Genomic DNA, 24,561 nt, shown 5'->3' on the forward strand with positions numbered 1-24,561 from the left:
AAGATTTTTTTATTTTATAAAAACATAATAAAACATTAAACATAAAAAACTTTCCTATACAGGATTACCTTCAGACAGCTTGGGATAACTCCATACCCTCCAACATTTCTCCAATGAAAATAGGAGTGTTCTAAAGAAAATAGGCCCCTCGTGGATCACTGCTTTGTCATGGCGAAGGGGCTTGAATAACTCCAAGAAGCTATGAGCTATGCCTTGCAGTGCCACCCAAGACGGACAGGTTATAGCTGAGGGTTAGGCTAAATGCGATCCACCTGGAGAAGGGACTGGCAAACCACTCCAGTATTTTGCCAAGAAAACTCCATGGACATAAAAAAGGAGAAGCTTTGAGAAGAAAGTGAGAGTTTCCAATGCATGCTCTGGTTCATGGGGTCATAGAGAGTCGAACACGACTAAGACGACTAAACAAAACAAAGGAAAATAGGGACACTTGGAGACTCTGTAATCTGCCATATACCAAGTCAGAACACATAGCCCTGACTGAAAGCAGCTCTCCAGTGTTTTTTCTTTTGGGGGGGGGGGGTGTTTGTGTTAAGCATGCCCGTGTTACGTAGCACGATCCGGAACAGATCGCATGCGTAACACGGGGTACCACTAATACCCACCTGACTGGGTTACCTCAGCCACTCTGGGCGGCATCCAACATATAAAAAATAATAATAAAACATTAAACATTTAAAAGCTTCCCTATATAGGGCTGACTTCATATGTCTTCTAAACGTTGCATAGTTACTTGTCTCCTTGGCTCAGGGGTTGCCTAACTCCATACCCTCCAACGTTTCCCCAATGAAAATAGGGACGTCCTGAGGAAAAGTGGGACATTCCAAACTGGGATGGCTTCTGTAAATCTGGGATTGTCCCTGAAAAATAGGGACACTTGGAAGGTCTGCAGTATTTGATCAGGCCAGCAACCTAGAACTAGACTGGGTGCATTTTATAACCAGCACTTATTGTTTCTGGCAAAATTTACGCCACAACTTTATTGATTACAGCAAGTGATTGGTTGCATAGGCTCTGGTTCAACTAGCTCCCTGCTCTGCAGGTAGCGCTGACCCAGGGTTCCAGCATAGGTCAGCCAAGGGTGAACACCTGGATAAACGGTAAGCCGGGGACATGCTCTATCCGCCACCCAAATGTCCCCCTGGACTCAGGCACAGCCCCCTCTCAGGGGTTGACCAAACCATTGAGTCTCTGGATTCCTTTAACAGAATACCCTTCGCATAGGGATATCACCTGAACCAGAGCCTATCCATAACCTTACAAGTTGTGACGATTTGCTATGTGGCAGGCAAAACCCAAATGGCAACAGCCAATCAGCCAAGTGGGGGAAATTCCTGCCGTGCCCCTGTCCCAATGACAGACGACACACGACAGCATAGCAAGGTCAAGCGCAAAAGCCCTAAAAGTAGGTAGAGGTGGGCAGGTGTTCCAATGCACGCACCGAAAGAGGAAGCTCTGGGTCACGTTCATGGGTATTTATAGGTCCCTCGATCCATTTAGCTTGCGTCCCATTGGCCTGATTGAACCCTGCATCGAGGGACCTACCAATTGGGTGTTGTGGCTATCCAATCATACCCACCCACACACTGGAGTAGGAAGGGCGGGGCGCCCCGGGCAGCACGATCCTGGTAGGGTTCCACCTCGGCTGCCACCCCACCAGCGCTGCATGCCACGCCCCCAGAACACGTGCTCCGCCCCTGCGGGTGGCACACCCTACCCCCGAACATGCGCCATGCCCCTGCGGGCGGCGCGGCCCACCCCCAGAACACACGCCAGCCCCACCCCACCTGCTTCCCGTCCCCGGTGCCAGAGCATGACGCTCCACCACTGCACCCACAACACAGGGTTTGGTTGCCAGGTCTCTTTAAGGGGGGGGCCCCGATTTATCTTCAGTCTCTTCTCCCATACCCCAGACAGTAAAGCAAAGAATTGGAAGGCATTCAAAGGTCATCTAAGCCAACCTCCTGCCAATGAAGAAAATCTACTGCATGGATTGTTTATTTAAAACATATTTCTACCACCTTTCAGTTCTTTTTTTAAAAAGGCTACCAAGGCGGCTTACAACACATGACCCCTGCAGAATGGTGTTTTATTTAGCAGGTGTATTTTGCTATATGAAGTGCATTCGGTGTGGATTTATTCTGCTTTAGTTTATTCTGCAATGCTTACCCAGTGCTGCCACATTGTTGCTGTCCGGAGGGGCTATACAGTGCAATAGAAGCAGAACCAGAAACAACAACCCAGAACATTTGTGTAATAAAAAGTTATGGGATTTCAGCCATGAAGTTATAGGATATGCACTCACTGGAAATGAAGCCGTGCAGCCACCCAAAACCGTTTCAAACAGAACTGAAAGCAGGGTTGTATATGAGCACCCCAATAACATCATTAGCACAAATCGTCATGAATGTACAATAAAAATGACATTCAGAGGGGCCTAAAATTTCAGTACAATTAAAACCAAGCAAAACAAATCTATAGCTCACAAGGTTAAAATGCAGTGGAAGTAGTCTGGCGGAATAAAAATGTCTTAACTGCCCACCTAAAAGATATCTGAAAATGGGCCGTGCTAACCTTAGGAAGAAATTACACAGTCAAGATGTTGTCCCTATAAAGCCCTGTCCTGCATTTCTGCCCATCACATCTCTGTTGGTGGTAGAACACAGAGAATGGCCTCCAAAAATTATTGCAACTGATGAATAGGTTCCTACAGGTTATATTATTATTATTATTATTATTATTATTATTATTATTACCCCGCCCATCTCTCTGAGTTTCCCCAGCCACTCTGGGCAGCTCCGAATAGTGTTAAAAACAATACAGCATTAAATATTAAAAACTTCCTTAAACAGGGCTGCCTTCAGATGTCTTTTAAAAATAGGATAGCTATTTCCTTGACATCTGATGGGAGGGCGGGAGCCACTACCGAAAAGGCCCTCTGCCTGGTTCCCTGTAACTTGGCTTCTCGCAGTGAGGGAACCGCCAGAAGGCCCTTGGCACTGGACCTCAGTGTCCAGACAGAATGATGGGGGTGGAGACGCTCCTTCAGGTATACAGGACCGAGGCCGTTTAGGGCTTTAAAGGTCAGCACCAACACTTTGAATTGTGCTCAGAAACGTACTGGGAGCCAATGCAGATCTCTCAGGACCTGTGTTATATGGTCCCGGTTCTGTGGATTTGGGTGCTCAAAAGAAAGATTCAAGACCACTGCATTTCCCCTCCTTTGAAATGAAGCAAAGCTGTTGCTGAAACATCCTAAGCTCAAGCAAGGAAAGGGGCTGGAGAGGTGGGGCATTTTGGTGGAAAGTTCTAGGTTTTAATTGCAGGGAAATATCTTCCCAAGATACAATATGATTTATTTATTTTTGAGGGGAGGGCATTTTGGAGTCAGTAAGTTCAGTGGGATCCTGTATGGACATATAGCTAAGTCTCCTCTGTGTTTCTGGCTGTGAACAGGGCATTTTAAGAGCAGCGGGCCACATGCATTTTTCCCCAAATTCCCTGTAATATTTACCGTATTTTTAGCTCTATAGGGCGTACCGGACCGTAGGGCGCACCTCATTTTTAGAGGAGGAAACAAGGGGGAAAAAATTTCTGGTTTTCCTCCTCTAAAAGCCCTGGTTTGTTTTTGGTTTTTTGGTGTTTTTTTTAGGATCAGCTAAAAGTTTTGCAGCTTTTTTTGCAAAGGGAAAAGCCCTGTTTTTTTGAGGATCAGCTGAAAGTTTTGCAGCTTTTTTTGCAAAAGGGGGAAAGCCCCATTTTTATGGGGTTCAACTCACATTTCTGCAGCTTCTTAAGGAAAGGGAGCCTTTTCTACAGTTTCCAGACAGATAATTTAATCAGCCAGTCACATGTCGCTGGGGAAACAAACAACCTCCCTCTGCAGCACATTCAACAATGGAGGCCTGGGCAAGGGGGAGGGGCTGAAAGGGAGCCGGGACTCTTATCTCTCTTGCTGATCAGCTGCTGAGGGGGTCCTTTCAACACCCCCTTTTCTCTTTGTAAAATAAAAAGCACGAGCTGCTTTTGGCCCCTGGGCAATTCGGCTCCAGGGACCACCATTCGCTCTGTAAGACGCACAGATATTTCCCCTTACTTTTTAGGAGGGAAAAGGTGCGTCTTATGGAGCGAAAATACGGTAAGCAACGGAGGCAAAACAGAGGTTCAGATTTAACAAGTCAAACCAAGATTCACATAAGACTAATCGCAAATGCGCAGAGTGGATCTGAGACAAATTGGGCTGCAGTGCTACAGATATAAGGTGAATTGTACGGCCAGGGCTCACCCCTAATGAATATAATGTACTGCAGGGAGAGAAAAGCTTTCAGCAAAGGGTATGTTGAGAGGGAGAGCCTCAGGGAGCAACCCATGGTATGGGATAAGGGTCTTTTTGCCAGTACTCAGAAGTGCTCTTTTTTCCATGTGTGAAATGTTGAAGGACATGAAATTCAAGGGCAGCACTCAACTCTTGCAATAGTTAGCAGATTACCCCGCAAGGTCGGCAAAGGCATGCAAATCATTCAGTCAAGGGTTTACACAATGTGGGTAAGTTAGATGTTCTGGTTTATTTCTGATGTTGGCCATTCAGTCTCTAGACCAAGGCCACACAATTTCCAATTACTATGTGGAGTGCACTGCACTTTTGCACACCTCCCCAAGATGTCAAATTTCTGTCTCAGACTGCAGAAACGAGGGTGAAACACTTGGCAGGCAACAATACATGGTTGACAGAAGCCTGCGTTAGACGAATACGTTTTTATCTGCATGCTTAACTGTTCCTATTAATTTCCATAGGCCCTGAGGGCACTTAGCCTTCTCAGAATTCTGTCCGTATAGGAAACCACTGAACTAAATCATTTGCAATTCGCATACCCTGTTTCTAAAGCATCCTGTTGTATCTTACTATATTGGGAAATGGAAACACAGGGCTAGGCTATTTTCCTGTTCCTCTGCAACTTTTCTATCCATCTATACAGTGCATTTTTTCCTGGGGGGACGCAGGGGTACACATAACCCTAAACATTTTGTGAATCTAAGTTTGGCCTCATTGAGGGGCAGTATTTCAATATGAGTAGGAAAATAAACATTTTTTTAGGGGGGAAAGCACTGCATCTTTATTACTGTCTTAGAAAGCCTTACAACTGCAACACACATACAGTGGTACCTCGGGTTGCGCACTTAATTCATTCCGGGGTGCCGTTTGCACCCTGAACAGTGTGCAACCCAGGTGGTGCTTTTGCGCATGCGCGAAAGCGCAATATCGCACTTCTGCACATGCACGAACTGCGCAGACCGCTTCAGCGCATGTGCGAACTGTACAGAACGCTTCCGCGCATGTGTGGACCATGCGGACATGCACAGAAGCGTCCACGCTCCGTGTTGCACTCCTGGGTTAGCGGAGTACGCAACCGGAATGTACGCAACATGGAGTGTGCGCAACCCGGGGTATGACTGTACTGTACTGGTTCTGGAGCCTTGGGGTGCAGGAAACAACACAGAGCATTATTCACTGGAATTGTTGATAGGTACGGGCATGTGACCGCAGTGTTTTTAAGAACTTTGTGTTACCAGATCAGTGGAATTGCAAGTTGCCCATGTTGGAGGGCAGTAGGTCCAGATAACTATTGCTGAGTGCCATTTTAGCTGGCATTTATTCACTAATATTCAAAGATGGTATGTGAAAAGCCAATGTCAATAATGCTAAAAACAGGTATAACCTACCTATTTTTGCCAGAGAAAATTCCCCTTCAATGTTAATTGCCAGTAATGTCAGCACAAATGTCAGTTGCAAATGCTGCTACACAGGGGCGTCTTAGCCATAGAGGCTAGTGGCGCAGGGCGCCACGGTGCCAAGTTCTGGAGGATGCCAGGGAAGAGGCGGAGGCTGGACATGGCACCTCCCAGCATCAGCTCGCCGCCCTCGCCCGCCTCCACCATGCCGCGCCGCGCCTGCAGCCTCCTCCCTGCCGGAGGAGCCGCCCTGCCGGCAGCCCCACCCTCGCTGCCCTTGCCCACCTCTGCCATGCCACGCCGTGCCACACCCAGAGCCTCCATCCTGCCAGAGGAGCCGCCCTGCAGCTGCTGCCCGCCCGGAGGGAAACATGGGGGTGGGGGTGAGGGGCGCCAGAGGGATCCTTGCACCACAGCGCCAAATAAGCTTAAGACGGCCCTGCTGCTACACTATCATAACGTAGTTGGCTTTCCCTAAGCTATATTCCCTGTTACTCATGTCTGTTTTTCTTCAATTCTCTTTACTTTTGTTTTTGGCAGCTTGTTTGGTGGGTGCTGCTATTGATTCAATTTATTGCGAGAATCCAGCAAATTGCAAATGGCCTTCATCAATAGCACCTTCTTTAATCACAGACCCTTTTCACTCTACCATCCTCAACATCCAAGGAAAAGATCAAAGTAAGCAAATTTTATGCTGCAGTGCCTTCTGGCACAGGGCCATTCGTCCACTTCAGAAGTTGGCTGAAGTCTTCAGTGCAAGCCTTTACTGTCTACAACTGGCTGAGAATGTAGAATACTGAAAATCTCACTCAAGTGGTATAATATCTGTACTTGTAAGGTTAGGCGTTGGGTAAGCCTTTGTGATGGGAGGGGAGGTTGTTGCCTCTGCCTGCCCCTCCTCAATAAGGGTATCACGTTAAATGGATCCGGGTGTGTGTCTGTATTCTGTCCGAAGCCTGGGCATGGGCTAGGGCCATGCCACGACTCCATTTGGGACCCTGGGGGTGCCCTGATTTGATGTATATCAGGTTTCCTAAACCTCGGCCCTCCAGGTGTTTTTGGCCTACAACTCCCATGATCCCTAGCTAGCAGGACCAGTGGTCAGGGATGATGGGAATTGTAGTCTCAAAACATCTGGAGGGCCGAGGTTGAGGAAGCCTGATGTATATTATAGGGCTCCCCCTACCGGTGGTTTACCCTTAGGAGACTTCCTGCAGAAGGGCAGGAGTCAGGATATAGTCTGGTTTCACCCAGTACCTAAGCCAAACCGCTCACATCTCTAACCAATAAAGTTGTGGCCTATTTTTGCCCATTAACCTAAACTATACGTGTCCTTGTCATGCAATCGGTACTCCACACAATGTGACCCTGATTTTGCAGAGGTTACACCTTTGCAGCACTTGAAAATGGCTAGGGATTAGGAGCAAACCAAGCCTGGAAGAGCACTGTTCAAAGAGGAAGTTTTTTATAGCTCTTCCTCCCTAGAAGGGTCCAATTGCCAACCTTGGTTGGTGAGGCCTGCTCAGACCCTGAGAACACTTTTGGGCCCAAAGCAATTCTCTAATGCAGCTGTCGCATATAAACACATGGGGCATCCACACAAATTGCTGAAGGATCCCAGGTCTTCCCCAGTGACACCCAACATCCACACAAAGGTTGGATGGCCATCCGTCAGGTGATTCTTTAGCTATGATTTCTTTAGCTGTGACTGAACTAGATCGACATTGGGATCCCTTCCAACTTAATTCTATGAGTATCATGGTTCTCAGCCAGTGTGGTGTAGTGGTTAAGAGCGGTAGACTTGTTATCTGGTGAACCGGGTTCGTGTCTCCGCTCCTCCACATGCAGCTGCTGGGTGACCTTGGGCTGGTCACATTTCTTTGAAGTCTCTCAGCCCCACTCACCTCACAGAGTGTTTGTTGTGGGGGAGGAAGGGAAAGGAGAATGTTAGCCGCTTTGAGAATCCTTCGGGTAGTGAAAAGCGGGATATCAAATCCAAACTCTTCTTCTTCTACTTCTTCTCTTATACCACCATGTAGGGTCATATTATCACACCACTATTTGAATGTACACAGGTGAAAACTGTCTCTATGCTCAAAGAAGAGAGAGAGTCGGAAATGGTCTATTCTTCTTTGCAGTCTTAGCAACGCTTTTTGTCAAAACATGATAGTCAATGTCTCTAAATAAGCATAGCTACGTTGACTTCAAAAGGTACAGCTGAGCCTTGGCTTTGCTTCTACTCTGAATAATCATGGTGATTGAGAAGTCTTTCACATTGCCAAACTGAATTGTTCTGTTAAAAGGGGAGGGATTAGGCAGTCCACAATTTTCCAAGTAGCTCTGTTGCCTCTTTTCTTTCTTTTTAAATTACATATGAAAGATCACATATAGATGGTGTTGTGTATTAAGCAATAACACAGTCAAGATGTTTAATATAGTGTATTGTGTTGTATTACAGACCTTATTTGAATGTACAAGTTACAGCGGGAACGGCAATCATTTGCTGATTCAGGGAGCAGGATTTGGATCCTCTGCTGGATTGGTTTCCACGGGAGGGAAGACGTGCCATTGGTTCCCGCCAAAATGTATTTTCTCCCTACTAGATGACTGTTACTATATAAACCCCAGTTTTCTCCTTTCCTGTTAGCTCTTCCCTGTGTCTGAAATAAAGAGATGTTGTACCTGATTCTTGCCTCCAGTTATTAACGACACTACAGATGGTTACAATAAAAACCATCACAGCACCAGCACTTTCCTTTAAAGTTAGCTGCTCTAATAGAAAAGAAAGTTCCCAAGGGCTGATTGCAGCTGGCCATTGATTCTGTAGGTTCACCCTATCTGTACTTAAAAACAGTCATGCAGCAGGAAGAATTGCCTCCGTTTCCCCATAAGTTAAATGCACAACCACTTCCTCTGAATAACTAATCCAACTGGAATGACAAAGAGCTAACCTGGAACAAATAAGACTGCTTCCAAAAGCTACATATACCAGGTGAACCTTGTGTTCACTGCCCACCACTGAAAGTTACTGTAACTCACTGAACTAAGCAAAATTCCAGATTATTTATTTATAATAAAATAAATATCAGAATAAATGTAAGAAAATGAGTAAGAAAGGAGAGTTTGTATTGATTTCTTACACAGAAGCCCTGGGTCAAGCAACTTCTCAGAATTCAGACTAGAATATTTTGCCGCTGGGTAAAAATATTCCCCTTTTTTGCCCATTTCTGTCATGGGCATCTGTTAAATAATATAGAGGGCATCACTAGCAGTAAGAGTCACAACTTCTCTCTCTCTCTCTCTCTCTCTCTCTCTCTCTCTCTCTCTCTCACCATTTTATGAATTCTAAAAGGGGTATTTGTGCCTTTGTATTGAGATGCTGTGCCACCCAAAAATGGGGAGGTGCCTATCTAGTTTTGCTCCTAAGTTCAAAGAGCAGTGAGGCTTGAGCACTCATCTAGTTCCATATATTTATTTATTTATTTATTTATTTGTTTGTTTGTTTGTTTGTTTGTTTTTAATAAGAATTTATTGGGTTTTTCAAAATCAAATTAAACAAAATACAAAAACACACACTACATACACTACACAAAAACACACCAACAAAAAAACACAATTATTTAACAATCCTTCTCTTCTTTAAAATCCTAGGCCTGGGACTTCCTCACGTCCTCTCTTATGCGTTCATTTCTAATCTTCTTTAGTAACTTTGTAACGTTGTAAAATCCTATTTCTTACATCTAATCTTAGTCTTACTGTAAGACCATAATGGGCTCTTGAGCTCTTGAGCGGTGGATTCAGGAACACGAAGAGGCAAAACACCATGCAGGGTTCAGCAGGATTTATTTTGAGTTACATATGTAAAGCAAAAGGCACAATCCAAAAGTTGGACTGAGCACTGAGAGACTGGCGCGTACTCCTTATAAAGAAAATACAGAAACCGAAAATAGAAACCGAAAATTGGCTCAAGGTTCACATGTTCCCTAGGAGGGTAACCTCCCAAAGCCTCCCCAGTCTGGGAATGTGTACCTGGCGAGCTTTGAATATACTTGGCAGGCTTCCCAGAAATATAGCAACATCACCTAGCTTGTGAGCACACAGATCCGCTATTGTATGCTGAAGGTTGAACCTATTCATAAGGCATGTGTGTGTGCCTAATCAGCAAGAAAGCATAACTTCAGTTAACCGGCAATAATACTTATTGCATTAGATAGGAAATACAAAAGCATAAATCAATAATACCCATGCAGGGGGATGAGTCTACTAACTAGGAAATACCTTACATCTTAATGGACTGAACATAATATTAATACAGGTGGCAGGAGCCAACTCCAGCTGCATTCCTCCTGTCTGCTCAGAAAGCGCATACATCCCGTCCAAGGCTGAGAGCCCCCCCTTGCTCACACAACTCAGAGCTGCCCCTCTCCCAAAGACCCATAGGAACAATACACAAATATAAATCAATACATACCAATACATGTAATGGATACACAACTCCAACAAGCCTGACGCCTCCAGTATGATCAATCAATAAGACTAGCTCTTAAGCCCATTAAAGGCTAACCACAATTAACGGCACATTCCTTAAAAGGGGCTTTCCGTCCCCCTCTCTCATGATGGTGTTTCTATGGTAACAGCCAAGGTGCTATTTCTGTATTAACAGGCCATTGTTTAATTCCAGACCGTACACCGTTATCAAAACTTTGAAGCTGCTGGCTAGTTTTGGCTGATTTCCCAGAAATAGTTGAAGAAGCAACATTAGGCACATTCCTTTGTCTCTCTTAATATTACAAAAATACAGAAAATATATTAATGCACAAATGCTGTGAATGATACACAAATAAACAAGCTTAGAAAGCAATTAAGGCATTCATAATCAATATGGGATATTTAGCTATTTGAACTGTCCCCTTCATTACAATTATAACCAACACATCTTAAATCAGTGTTTTTCAACCTTTTTTGGGCAAAGGCACACTTGTTTCATGAAAAAAATCACGAGGCACACCACCATTAGAAAATGTTAAAAAAATTAACTCTGTGCCTATATTGACTATATATAAAGTAATTCTCTTAAATAGGAATCAAATAAACACAAAGAAAGTATTTTATAATTACTCTATTATGAAATAGTAAGTAAACAGAAATTCTTCTCTCCGCTGCTGCGCACACTGTGCTTTGGCGGGAAGGAAGTTGGAAGATGATGTCAAAAAAACCCCATACCCCCCATACCCAGGACACAGTCCGGTGCCCGCAAAAGAAAAAAGATTTTTTTATGGAAAATTCCAAGAAAATACACGTCCTTAATAGTCTTAAGCCAATTTCAGGCTATGTTCACTTCACTTGCCAAACTGCACTCCCACTGAACCGCAAAAGGAGGGCTGCAACCATCATAAACGCAAGTTTCCAGCATCCATGCTGGCAGCTTATGGAGGGGGCGGGGAAGGGCCCACGTCAAAGCGACGGCAAGGAGGAAAATAATACTATTATACCGACACCCTGTATCAACGCAAAAGATTTCGCCTAGTTTTTCTGTCAATCTAATTGGATGTTATAGCCGAGATACTCAAAGCAATTAATTAAAAAAAACCCGCATAGGAAGCGCACTTCACATACTTCGGGGCACAAAAGTTTAAGTAGGCGCGTGTAGAAGGAGAAAGGGGGAGGCCGCCGCTCCCTTTATTAGAGGCTCCTGGAAAGCGCGCCAACGAACAGGCAGCCGGCAGAGGAAGAGCAAGCAGCGGTAACTGCCCTTCACGCCCTCCGGCGCCGCTTCTCCACCCTCGCACCGCCCTCCCTCCGCCGACGGCTCCGCCAAACGCACCGCCGCGGTGCCGCCCTCGCGGCTTCTTCCCTCGACCAGCCCGCCCATCTCATCGCTGCCGAAGGCGAGCGAAGCAGCCCTGGGCGCCGCCATCTTTGGCGCCGCCTCCATTTTGCCCGCGCAGCGTCAGTAGCGCCGAAGGGCGGGAAAACAAACCCCGCCAGGTCCGGCCACAAGCCCCGTCTGCCGTTACCCCGAGGGGAGTCCCCTCCTAGGCGCCGCGAATTTAGCTAAGCGGGGCCTCGAAAAGAGCCAAAGAGAGGCGTCGCTGCGGTCTCTTCTCCACCCGCGCCACTCACCTCCACCGTAATGGCCATACCGCGACATCTTCACCCGAGTAGGGGGGGAAATCCCAACCGTCTCCACGGCACACTAGGCAACATCTCGCGGCACACTAGTGTGCCGCGGAACAGTGGTTGAAAAACACTGTCTTAAATCATACAACTTGTTCTTATCAAATAAAATATCATATTCCAAATCTTAACTTCTTATATCCTTTCTTCATTTAACTTAGTAAAGCTGTTGCCATTGTTCCTTCTGATTCCAACTTCAAAAATATAAAAAATCAACACATTTTACCATAAACCATAAAGTATTTCTTCCATTCTCAAAATCCGTTTTCCCCTCTGATATCGGAGTACCGTGGTCAGCATTTGTAATATACCTCTTAATTCCCATTACCCCACCCCCCTCCTCACCATCCTCCCCCTTCCCATATACCGGTATTTAAAACAGGGTGCAAACAGTAGCACAATTGTCCCTCTGGGACAAGACTTTCTTCTTATGCATTATATGGGGAATATAATATACTGGTAGTGGAATTGTGGGCAGTGCCAGGAGAGACAAAATATGGAGGCTTCTGGTTGTTCAAAAAGGCAGATAGCTAATTTGTTCTGAATAAATGTGTTATGCACTTCAAGATCAGATAACTCTAATCACTTGAGCATCATTGCTGATTCAATGAATCTATGTAGCCTTCCTGACCCAGAAAAGTAGCAACCAAATCAATTGCCGGCCGTTTCATTCAGCGTGTACTTCTAAACCTTGGACAAGCGGGGAAAGCCAAAAACTGTGATACGAATTTTGATGTTGTTTGATTAACTCTAGAGATGGATCAGACATTTGTATGCCGTAGGTATGACCAAACGAACGTGTAGAAGCTCATTATGTGTAAGCCAGAGTTCATTGCTAGACTCCAAGTCAGCCTGTAAAATGGAAGTGCTGCTGTCTCTTCGTGAATGCTTATGCTAACACAGAAAGTGCTGGGTTTACCGGGAAGGTAAGAGAAACCATGCGGCTGTTCTAACCCCAGGAGGATGCTGGAATCAGGCTGCTGCATATATTAACCCTCGCTATTTCAAATGAAAGAGTATGCACAGTCAGTTCCCCTCCCCTTTGGATTTTGAAAACAAAAATCTCTTTTAAAAAACAAAAAATCTCATGAGGCATTTACTTGGCTCTATCTCTCTCTTCCCTGTCTTCCCTGTTTTTTTCTCTCTCTCTTCCCTGTCAATATCCTTCCAGCTTGCACAGTAGAGGGGTGTTTCTCCCCACCCCTCCTCCTCTGCAAAGATGACTCAGGAGTTTGCTCCCAAATGGAGGGAGGGAAAGGGGGCAGCATGTGATGGCTACTGGCCAAGAGAGGACCTTTGAGCCAGGCTATATAAGCCTGCCCCTACCCAAGTTTAGCCATCCTTTGGTTTTCTACTAGTTGCTGGTCTTGTTGTTGTTGTTCAGTCATTCAGTCGTGTCCAACTCTTCGTGACCCCATGGACCAGAGCACGCCAGGCACGCCTATCCTTCACTGCCTCTCGCAGTTTGGCCAAACTCATGTTAGTAGCTTCGAGAACACTGTCCAACCATCTCATCCTCTGTCGTCCCCTTCTCCTTGTGCCCTCAATTGCTGGTCTGGTGGAGCTAAATAGGATACTTTTTCGGGGCAGAGATTCTTTGATTGGCCTTAGAGTCCCTCCTTTGTTGCCTACTCCACACTGATGGATGAGTTAGATTTGTGAGAAATTGCAGTCAAACGTAACTATGCATGAGTGCTAGTTAATACATGAAGGGGTTAAGGCCACAGAATTGTGTTCCTAGACTCCAGTTACAGTGAAGCTGCTTCTCTTCCTTTTCTCATTCTCTCTTTACAACATGTAACTAACAAGGAAGGACATGTCTCAGACTGCATGTTTGGAACTGTCTTTCTGTATATTATACCGAAGAGTATTCTACCTGAGTAGTTGCTGCATGGAATAACACATGAATCAGACATTTGGATTTTGTAAGTAAAGCTTTTTAAACTTACTTAACAGCGTGGTCTGTACATTGATCAGTGGAAACAGTTGGTCCTTGCAAGTATTAACCACCCTCAACTCCAACCTGATAATTGCCACCTGCCCATATTTTAACGTCTGAATTAATTTTAAGATGTATTTTAATTAATTGATGTCTGTTTGTATGCATATTGTGTTGTTTTTATTATGTTAGCTGCTCTGAGCCCGGCCTCGGCCGGGGAGAGCGGGGTACAAAATTTATTATTATTATTATTATTATTATTAGCCAGATGAGTTAAGAGACGGGCAAGCACTTTAAGCGGACTAAACAGGATATGAAAAGGAGTCTAACAACTTATATTCCCATGCTGTACTACTGCTTAACTGTGACTGTTGTAAACTTTGCTGGGGGCTGTCTCCCGATGGAGAGTGTCTTAAGCCCCATTTTTTGAATCCAAATGTTCAGTTGATTATTTTGCCAATTACCCACACATGGGTTACGGGTCTCGTTTTTCCTCACACATCCAGGAGTGCCATTTACTAAAATCATCACCTGCTCAGGCTTTATGAATTTGGTTAAATTGGCTTGTAGTTCCTCTCCTTATTATATTAATAAATACAACTTTTTACCCAGTGTGTCTTCTATGTGGGTGTATGGACAATAGCTGATTGGTAGGATTATAGCTTAAAAAGGGGGCTCCTTATGGGTACACATAACAAACTTAGTTGGTCTCTAAGGTGCTACTGGAAGGAAATACCAATAACAAACTTTGTTGTTCTCTAAGATGCTACTGGAAGGAATTTTTTTATTTTGTTTCGACTATGGCTGACCAACATGGCTACCTACCTGTAACTACCCTACACATGTGTGTGTCATGCATCCATAAAGCAACTGCTTCGCCCTTTTCTGATGCCATACACAAAGCTTTCCACACACACACTTGATGGGCCTAAGGGAAAGTGCAAGTTTGGGTCAACTGCCATTTTCATCTTAGAAACCTAAGTGGTACATTTCACCTTATGGCCATGTGCTAATGATATCTTAGTAATTCTGCATTTCATAATTTCTGTTTTCCCCACAGAAAATTATTAGGAGTTTCCAACAGGGTATAGCAATTGGCCATAAAAGCTTCAAATGTCATCTCCAATGTTTGGCATTTTGTGCATTGAATGCTTTACTACCGCAGTTCAATCCACATCACGACTGAAATGGCAGGACTCAGAGGGAAGCAACATTACCTGCCCACCACGAGAAAATAGCCCCTAACCAGCAATAAACTGTGGCAGACAAATAAAGCTTAACAGCCACCACTTCAGAGACAAATCTGCTTCTCTGAAAAATCAGAAAGCAAAATTTGCTATCACAGTTAAGGATATAAGAGGCAAAAAAAAAAAAATCTATTCCACCTGCACTGTTTCCATTCCACTGCAGTCGGTCTTTGTTATGTATTGAAGTTCTCACCCTAGACCACTAGGGGTGTGTGTATATAGTTCATTTGCTGCAGTTCTCACTCAGGTCCGCACATGCAAATGAGGGATTGAAAGTGACGTTCAGGGATTGGGTAACTACAGAAAGTTGTTACTGTTGCTTGTAGCTGAGTTCTATATAAGCAGGCTGCTGAGCCCTTCAGTTCAGTTCAGTTTCAGCCTGAGAATAAAGAGAGCTGCTTGGAGAATCACTGTGCCGTCTGCTGTGTCCACCCACTATTTAATAGTCTTCACTGACCACTGTGGCAAAATTACGTAAGTTAATGTCATTTGTAAATTACATTCCCTTTATGTCATCCCACCCTATTCATTTCAGTGTAAAGGAAACACAATGGAATTGCTGGGGATGCAGTCAGTTACATATCACTTGCAGACTGAAAGCAACAACAGTGAGTGCCCATTGTTTTTGCTGGATTGATTTCCATTCCAGACATGGGATGAATAAAAGAAGAAAAGGCTGAGAAATAAACCCTACACACCCTAAATCTGGGTGGTGCCATATACACCTCCTTCCAGCAACTCCTGCAGCCAAGCTGGTGCTCTGCTTCCCTTGGACCACATCAGCAAGGCCAAGAGAAAGGTCTTGTCATCTGGGCAGCCCAGGACCTTCAGAGAGGTCACTAATGCAGCAAAAACAATGCGGGAGGCAGCAATTACGAGTTACTGATCTCTGCAGCCATAATAGGCACTGTGGTTCTCCAGTGGCTTGACTTCGCCCCCAGAGGCGCACTCCATTGTCTTTCAAGACTGATGGATGCTAACAACAACAGCAGGTGGTATCTTCTCTCCAAGCCCATCGGTTCTACAGTACACCCAATTCCCCTCTTTATTCTGGCGATTCCCCCATTGTATGATGGAGAGTGGGATTGTGTGGCTGGCTATAATGATCTCTGGCAGGGGGGCAGCCTGATAAAGCAGCAAAGAGCCTCCGTCAGTTTTATACAAGCTTATTTAAAAGAAAAACACATTCAGAGCATGGCAATCTGCCTGCTCTCATTAATCTAGTTGCTCAGTCTGACTCATCGTTCCTCCCCCAACAGGAAGAACGCCTTTCGTCTCCTTCCCTTCTGTTGCTCCCAGAGCCTCTCTATCTCCTAGTTTTAGGACTGCAGGGCTGAGCTACCTCTTCCTCAGAAGACAGCCTCCGACATCTTATCTGCTGGTTGCCTGGCAACGCCTTGGCTGACATCCAGCTCTTCCACCCCTTGGGAACTAACCGCTTCTTCCCTGGAAAGGAGGGGCCCTGGACTGTTCCCTCTAAAATCAGACAGACAGCTCTCATCTCCAGAGTCAGCCTCTTCCTCACTCAGCTCAATTTTCAAGGCTGACTCTACCGGTGTGCTGGGGTTGGGGGCACGTTCCTGACACTGGCCCTGCTTCCTCCATGCATTGGAAGACAAAGGCCTGAACTCAGCATAACCAGGGTTCTAAATTGCACAGGGAGCTCCCATGAATACAGCACCTTCTCCCATCCAAATACTCACCGCCACTGCATGGAGGGTCTGCCCACAGAGGTGTGATGGCTGGTAGCAAAGTCAGGCAAGGAGGCATTATGGTTATGCTCACCAGGCCTGGCTCAGCCATGAGGTGGGGTGATGGAGGCCCCTATGGTGCTGCCCACCCAAGCACCACCACCAGCAGAGAAGCGGCGTAGGCATTGGCACTGATTTCCAGCAAGATCTCATGAGATCTCGCTGGAATCTCATAAGATCTTATGGAGTGAGGGGAACTGAACACCAAATAGCACTGCCTTGGGGAAGAGAGAATCCAACTTTCAACAGAAGAGTCCTCTTCAGCGTGTCTTTAAAACAGTTTTGTGACTGGAGAACACATTGATGGAGGCCTTTGCAGCATAACAAATCCCTGCTCCATTGACAATACCTGCTGGACTCTTTTAGCCTCTCTCAAAGTAACTTCAACAACTTCTATTTAAAGCTCACAATAACAAGATTTAACATGCCACTTTTAGCCGATATAATCAAATGAAAAGCAATCGTTTAACTCACTTGACAAAATACACTGTTACCTCTGACACATCAAACCCTCAATTTATCAAAGATTTTCTTTCTTTCTCTTGGGTTGATATGAAATATGCCACGTTCAATTCAAATGGAGCATTTTTAAACATAATTGCAGCCTTTGTCAAGCCTGAAAGCATATCATCATTGCGGCAGCGTCAAATGATTTTTACCATACTGCACTGCTTAAGTGCAGGCTTCGCAATCAATGGACACGTAAACGTTACTGCTTCAAAAGGCAGTGAGGTTGTTTCATCTCCCATGTGTCTCACGTTGTATTTGCATGTTGCTGTACTCATCAGAGAGGGGACAGAGCTGTCTTCCCCCGATGCACATTAACAGTTTCGTTTCCCCATGCCAAGGGCCGTCTCATCATAGGGGCTGGGTGGCGAAGTGCACCAGGGCGCCAGGCCCCCCAGGGGCGCCCCGCGAGCCCGCCGGCATAGCGGCCGCCCCCTCCCCAACCCGTGTCCGCCCACCGGCGGGCGACCTACATGCCGGCTGCCCTCTGGAGCCCCAGCGCTGGGAAGGGCGCGCAAAGCCCCACGCCGCTCCAGCGCCATGCCCCTCATCCCCCGCTCGCCCACCTCCCTCCGCGCTGGCTGCCCCTCGGGGGATGAGGGGCGTGGCGCTGGAGCGGCGTGGGGCTTTGCGCGCCCTTCCCAGCGCTCCAGCTGGGGCTCCGGAGGGCGGCCGGCTTGCAGCGCCACACCCCTCATCCCCCGCTCGCCCACCCCCCCTCCCGAGGGGCAGCTAGCGCGGGAGGGAGGTGAGCGGAGAGGCGGCCCACCGGGGGCGCCGAGGGATCCTCGCGCCAGGGCGGCCGATCCCTTTAAGGCGGCCCTGCCCATGCCTGCAGACTCCTGAAGCTGCCATCTGGGCGTGTGCAACACCTCAGCTTCTCTGCAAAGTGAATGTGGCTTATTTTTTTCAAATTGGACGGAAGCTGGTTTGAGGGAAAATGCATCAATCAGCAGTGTTTCTCGCAAATGACAGAGTAGATACAGATTGTGACTAACATCATGTGTGCACAGCTTCAAATGCTAGTGGCAAGAGCACACAGGAGCCAGAGTAAATGTGTAATGTGTGCATAGCCTATGATATGGCTGGGAAATACTGTGCACACTTCTGGACATACCGTAATTCAGGCGATGGGCCACAGATCAGTGGAAGAGCATGTGCTTTGCTTTGATAAAGGTCCCAGCATCTCCAATTCAAAAAGGATCAAATAATGAGAAAGACTCTGGAGAGCTGCTGCCAGACAGAGCAGACAATATTGTGCTAGACAGGGGAAGTTGCATGAGGCTTGAGGGAAATTTGCAGAGATGGGGGTGGCAGGATAAGAAGGCGCTGGAAGGCTGAAGTGAGGAAGAAGAGCTTGTGAATCCTTTAACTCAGGGGTCCCCAAACTAAGGCCCGGGGCGGGGGCTGGATGCGGCCCAATCGCCTTCTAAATGCGGCCCGCGGACGGTCCAGGAATCAGCGTTTTTTTTACATGAGAAGAATGTGTCCTTTTATTTAAAATGCATTTCTGGGTTATTTGTGGGGCATAGGAATTTGTTCATATATTTTTTTCAAAATATAGTCCAGCCCTCCACAAGGTCTGAGGGACAGTGGACCGGCCCCCTGCTGAAAAAGTTTGTTGACCCCTGTTTTAGAGGAGTGAAATTCTCAAGTGTCATCCAAGTCCCATAAAGAGGAGAAATGTACAGAGGAAATCTTTGACTTCTTGCACACTAGAGACCATTGGGTGGCTCATAAACTCTTCAGCAAATTGAAATAAATGTTAATATAAGTCTGTGTCCTTCTCATGCATAACTGATGAAAACGTGAGTCTGTTTGGTTTGAGCAAACATGCAGCTCTGCAGCTGTAATATGAAAGTGAATGCAACTAGCTCTCTGGTAATTCAGAGAGAATTTAAGAGTTGCCATCAGGATACTTGTATGTTCTGTCAAAGATTTGTGGCTGCTAACAGAGTGTTTCTGTAGACTTCTGGTATTAATGATATTTCCTGTCAAATGTGAAAATGTTTGCTTGTTATGACAGCCAAGGCCTCTTAGCATACTCTGAGATAAAACATTAAAAATAGGCAATTTAGAATAATAATAATGATGGTGGTGGTGGTGATGTTGTGATGATGTGGTAGATGGGCAATCAGTCCAGCCTGATATATTACTATTTAATATTATTATTTATTAAATTTGCATCTTAAAATGCAGAGAAATCACTTTGCCGACAAAGGTCCTTATAGTTAAAGCTATGGTTTTCCCAGTAGTGATGTATGGAAGTGAGAGCTGGACCATAAAGAAGGCTGATCACCGAAGAATTGATGCTTTTGAATTATGGTGCTGGAGGAGACTCTTGAGAGTCCCATGGACTGAAATCAGCCCTGAATGCTCATTGGAAGGGCAGGTCCTGAAGCTGAGGCTCCAATACTTTGGCCACCTCATGAGAAGAGAAGACTCCCTGGAAAAGACCCTGATGTTGGGAAAGATGGAGGGCACAAGGAGAAGGGGACGACAGAGGACGAGATGGTTGGACAGTGTTCTCGAAGCTACCAACATGAGTCTGACCAAACTGCGGGAGGCAGTGGAAGACAGGAGTACCTGGCGTGCTCTGGTCCATGGGGTCAGGAAGAGTCAGACACAACTAAACAACAATAAAATTTGTATACCGCCCTATAACTGCAGGTCTCGGGGCGGTTCACGACATAAAATGACAATATAAAAACACAAAATGCACAATAAAAAGAAAAACAAGACCAACCCAATAATCCCCCCTCCCAGCACATTTTAAAAGGGCATTTTCCTATGTTTATCTTCCTATCTTAAAAGATTGACAATGCAGAGATACAAGGGCAACTAACATGATAAAGAGTCTGGAACATCTCAACGAGAAAAGGGTAAGTACCTTTTAATTTTTCTTTTAAAGGATAACTAAGGGAGGGCATGCTAGGGGTTTATAGAATTACGCATGTTTTAGGGAAAGTGATGCTATTCACCCCTGATACCAGAACCTGGGGCCACTGGATGAAATTTGTTGGCAGTAGTTGGACAGACAGAAGAGAGTACTTTTTCACACAGTCGACATATTTGCCACAAGCTTCGTAATGCCACAGTTGGTTGCCATGTGATGCCATGGAGGACATGTCTAGAAATGGCTGTTACCAATGCTGTCAAGCTTCAACTTTAGGACAGAGCTCCACCCCTGCCCCGCCCAGAGGCGGAGCTACGTGCTCTGGCACATGGAGCAGCATGCACCCTGGGGGTGGGGCTAGCATCCCAGAGGGCCACCATGTGTGTCCCAGGGGGTGCGCGCCGGCCACCACAAGCCTCCCGGGGGGGCAGTGTGGTGATGTCAAACACCCCCCCCGGATGGCACCCGGAGTGGACCGCATCCACCTTGCTCCGCCTCTGGCCCCACCTCAGTCAAATGAACAGCTGCGCCCACAAATGCAGCAGGATTGTTCACTAGATTTTTCTAAAGTAAATGGAATAACTCACATAAAGAGGCAGATTTTCCCCAAAGACCATGAAGACCAGAGTCAAAAATTCCCTAAATGCACCCATAGAACACATATCTCTCAATAGCAGCTGGTGAGGGAAAACAATAGGGGAGGGCTGGTGAGGTTTGTTTGTTTGTTTGTTTGTTTGTTTGTTTGTTTGTTTGTTTGTTTAAAACAGATACACCCCACTTTGCATTTAAATGTCCAAGGTGGTTAACCGGTCAAATAAAAGTCAAGGTGTTTGGGGAACGCTCTAGGCTCACCAGATGCTCAACAAGGTGAAATCCTTGGCCTGTTTCCTCAAGTCCGGGGATCGGGAACCCGCGGCTCCGGAGCCGCATGCGGCTCCCCGGCACCTCTGCTGAGGCTCCCCGCGGTCGCAAAATGGTGACTCCCCGGCGAGGCTGAGAAAGGAGGGGATGGAGCCAGGAGGCGGCGACGCGGGAGGGCGATGGGCTTTGACCTGCCTCCGGCCAGGATGGGACAAAGGACAGAGGCCGGGGGCGGGGTCAAGGCCCAGGTAAAAGCGGCAGAGCCGCCAGATTTCCCCCCTTTTCGTTTCTCTCCCGCAGGTTCAGGAACGTCCAGGATCCAGGAGCTCCACATTGCAGGTATGTAGTCCTGGATCGGGCCTGATGGCACAGGGAGAGCCCCAGGATCAGGCCGCTTGGCGGCCGAAGCGTCGCTGGCGGCACGGGAGGGCACAGGACACTGCTCCCCTCCCCCGCCGCTTGCCTTGGGGGGGCCTCCCGCTGATCGGGCCGTTATGGTTGTGCTTAGGGGGCTGCCTGCCGTGCCTAGAGCGCTGAGGGAGCCCCCGGGTTCGGGCCGCGTGGCGGCCAATTGTTTGCCGTCGGCGCGGGAGGGCGATGGGCCCTGCCGCCGCTGACACTTTCGTTGGGGGCTTCCCGCTGGGCCTGGCTGCCGGCGGGAACCCCCCGGGGATCGGGCCGCGTGGCGGCCGAAGGGATGGCGGCGGGCGCGATGTGCTGCCGCCGCTGCTGCTGCTGGGGGGCTTCCCGCTGGGCCTGGTTGCCGGCGGGAGCCCCCGGGGATCGGGCCGCATGGCGGCCGAAAGGAGGGCGGCGGGCGCGATGCGCAGCCGCCGCTGCTGTTGCTGGGGGGCTTCCCGCTGGGCCTGGCTGCCGGCGGGAGCCCCCGGGGATCGGACCGCATGGCGGCCGAAGGGATGGCGGCGGGCGCGATGTGCTGCCGCCGCTGCTGCTGCTGGGGGGCTTCCCGCTGGGCCTGGCTGCCGGCGGGAGCCCCCGGGGATCGGGCCGCATGGCGGCCGAAAGGAGGGCGGCGGGCGTGATGCGCAGCCGCCGCTGCTGTTGCTGGGGGGCTTCCCGCTGGGCCTGGCTGCCAGCGGGAGCCCCCGGGGATCGGGCCGCATGGCGGCCGAAAGGAGGTCGGCGGGCGCGATGCGCAGCCGCCGCTGCTGTTGCTGGGGGGCTTCCCGCTGGGCCTGGCAGGCTGCGGGAGCCCCCGGGGATTGGGCCGCTTGGTGGCCGAAGGGATGGCGGCGGGGCGCCACCCCTGTGGAAAGGGAGACCCCGACCCCCCCTACTTTATTTCTTTTCTTTTTTTAAAAAAACTATTTTTAAAATATTTTTTATTACTAATTCCCCCCCCCAATATCTTTTCTTTTTTTCCTTCCCCCCCAAACCTGTTTTTTGCTTTGTGGCTTTTTGCCTTGCTCTCCCACATCCCCCCTCTCTTTTTCTTCCTCCCCTCCTCTTTTAATCCAAGGGGGGAAATCCCATTTTTAAAACAAACAAACAAACAAACGAAAAACAAACAAATACCCCCCACAGCTGCTGCAGCCACTCTATTTGAATTTTTATTATTACCCTTTTCTCCCTCTATCCCCCCTTTTTCTTTTCTCTTCCCCTTTTGTTTTTGTTTTCAAAAAAAGGAAAAAGAAGAAAAAGATTTTCCCCCTTTATTTTTATTTTTTAAACTACTACATATTTTTAATAGATATTCTCCCCACCCCACCCCCAATTTATATTTTTTCCACCCCACTTTTCCATTCTCACCCCCATCTGTTTTCTACCCCGTCTCTTCCTTTCTCTCTTTCCCTTTGTGTCCCTCCCTCTCCCTTTCTAAACCAAATTCCCCCCCTTTTTCTTTCTTTCTTAGTTCGCTTGTCAACCTATCTTAGAGGGGGAAGCCCTCTCTCCCACCCCACCCCCAAAAACAACTTTGAGTTGAACCCCAAAAAACGGGGGTAGATCACTGCTGAAAGTAGATCACAGTTTCTTGGGAGTTGGCCACCCCTGGTCTGTAACTAGAATAAAAAATTTAAAAAACCAAGCAAATAATTGTAATAAAGCACTGCTATAATTATATATAATTTCCCTAAAATTTTGGTTTCATTCGCCTTTCCGTGCTGAAATGTCACAACCTGAACGACCATGGCTTGCGCCCCCCCCCCCCAAGTTTTGATCCTGGGTACGCCCCTGAGTCAATGCAAAAAAGTAAGAACTTATTCTTGTTGTTTTTACTGATTATACTTTGCATTGGCTCCTATACGTTATTTATTATTATTGCATTAAGGTAAGAAACAATATATGCAGCGTTATATTTGTTTTAAATGTCGCAATGGTTTTGCGGCTCCCAGTTGTTGTTTTTTCCTTTGGAAACGGGTCCAAGTGGCTCTTTTCGTCTCAAAGGTTGCAGACCCCTGCTCAAGTCTCTTTTCAAAGTTTCCATAACTGCAGGCATGGAGTTTGTTTTATTTTATTTTCAGGGCCATACTAAGTTTGCACGGTTTTGCTCATGCCCTGATGCAGCTATAGCCATCCCAATAAATGTAATGCGATGTGCCGAAATCAGGAGGTAATTTCAGGATAGAGTCTGAAATAGCTTGGCTCCGATAAAGCAAAGAGATATTTAACTTCTGCAGTGTGTTTAAGAATGCAGGGTGTTAGCATGCATCCCCCTAGGGAAAGGGAAATTATCTAATAAAATAATGCAGACAGGCTATTGTTGACAATGATTCATCGACAGCTTGATTTATAATTCAGTTTTCAGGCAATTTATCAGGTGAAGATTAAAAAGAACGATACATTTCCTTACTTTTCTAATGCACTTTGGGCTATTCGTTGCTTCTCCTTTTTTTCCCGTTCTTTGTGCTTCTTAACCCGAATCTCCCACAATCCTCTTATGGCCGAAAAGTCTAATATGATCACCTGATGCCCCATGTTGCTGACATTAAGATTCTCCTGCAATAACAATTTTATTAACATGGCGTCAGTATAAGGAAAAAGAGGCCGATGACTCAAAGAAAATAAAATAAGATAATATAGTTAGGCATAGCATACAATCCTTTCAGACCTCATTTCAGATGAGGACATGACAATCAAATCAAAACAAAAAAAAATATTAGAATTAGTATTTGTAATAATTTTAATAATCCATATTCCTTACTTTATTCATCACCTTCAGTACTGTTTCCATCCTGCCGCAGTGTGGTTTCCACCAAATAATATGTTGTTCATCTCTCTGTCCACTATTTAATACGGGTTACGTAATTTATGGAACTTTTTACATAACCTATATTCATTTCAACGTAAAGGAAATCCCTTCTGAACTCTTTTGTGCTACAGCATCTCTTCCTATGGAATTCTACTCAGCTTTCATCTTTGAAGCCGACTTTGAAGCCGACTTTCTTAAAATCCATCGAACACTTCCAGCTACGT

The 24,561-nt window shown here is 46.6% G+C and overlaps 1 protein-coding gene across 1 annotated transcript in view; it reads right to left on the minus strand.

Annotated features, from left to right (window-relative positions):
* Window positions 1–24,561, minus strand: part of LRRC2 (leucine rich repeat containing 2) — a 70,775-nt gene that overhangs the window by 36,252 nt on the left and 9,962 nt on the right. The window contains exon 2 of the mRNA XM_033164561.1: window positions 23,939–24,084. Coding sequence (XP_033020452.1) covers window positions 23,939–24,063 — 125 coding nt within the window. The 5' untranslated portion in view covers window positions 24,064–24,084. The remainder of the gene's footprint in view (window positions 1–23,938; window positions 24,085–24,561) is intronic.

This window comes from Lacerta agilis, chromosome 11 (genome assembly GCF_009819535.1).
Source record: "Lacerta agilis isolate rLacAgi1 chromosome 11, rLacAgi1.pri, whole genome shotgun sequence".
In the NCBI taxonomy this organism is placed as follows: domain Eukaryota; kingdom Metazoa; phylum Chordata; class Lepidosauria; order Squamata; family Lacertidae; genus Lacerta; species Lacerta agilis.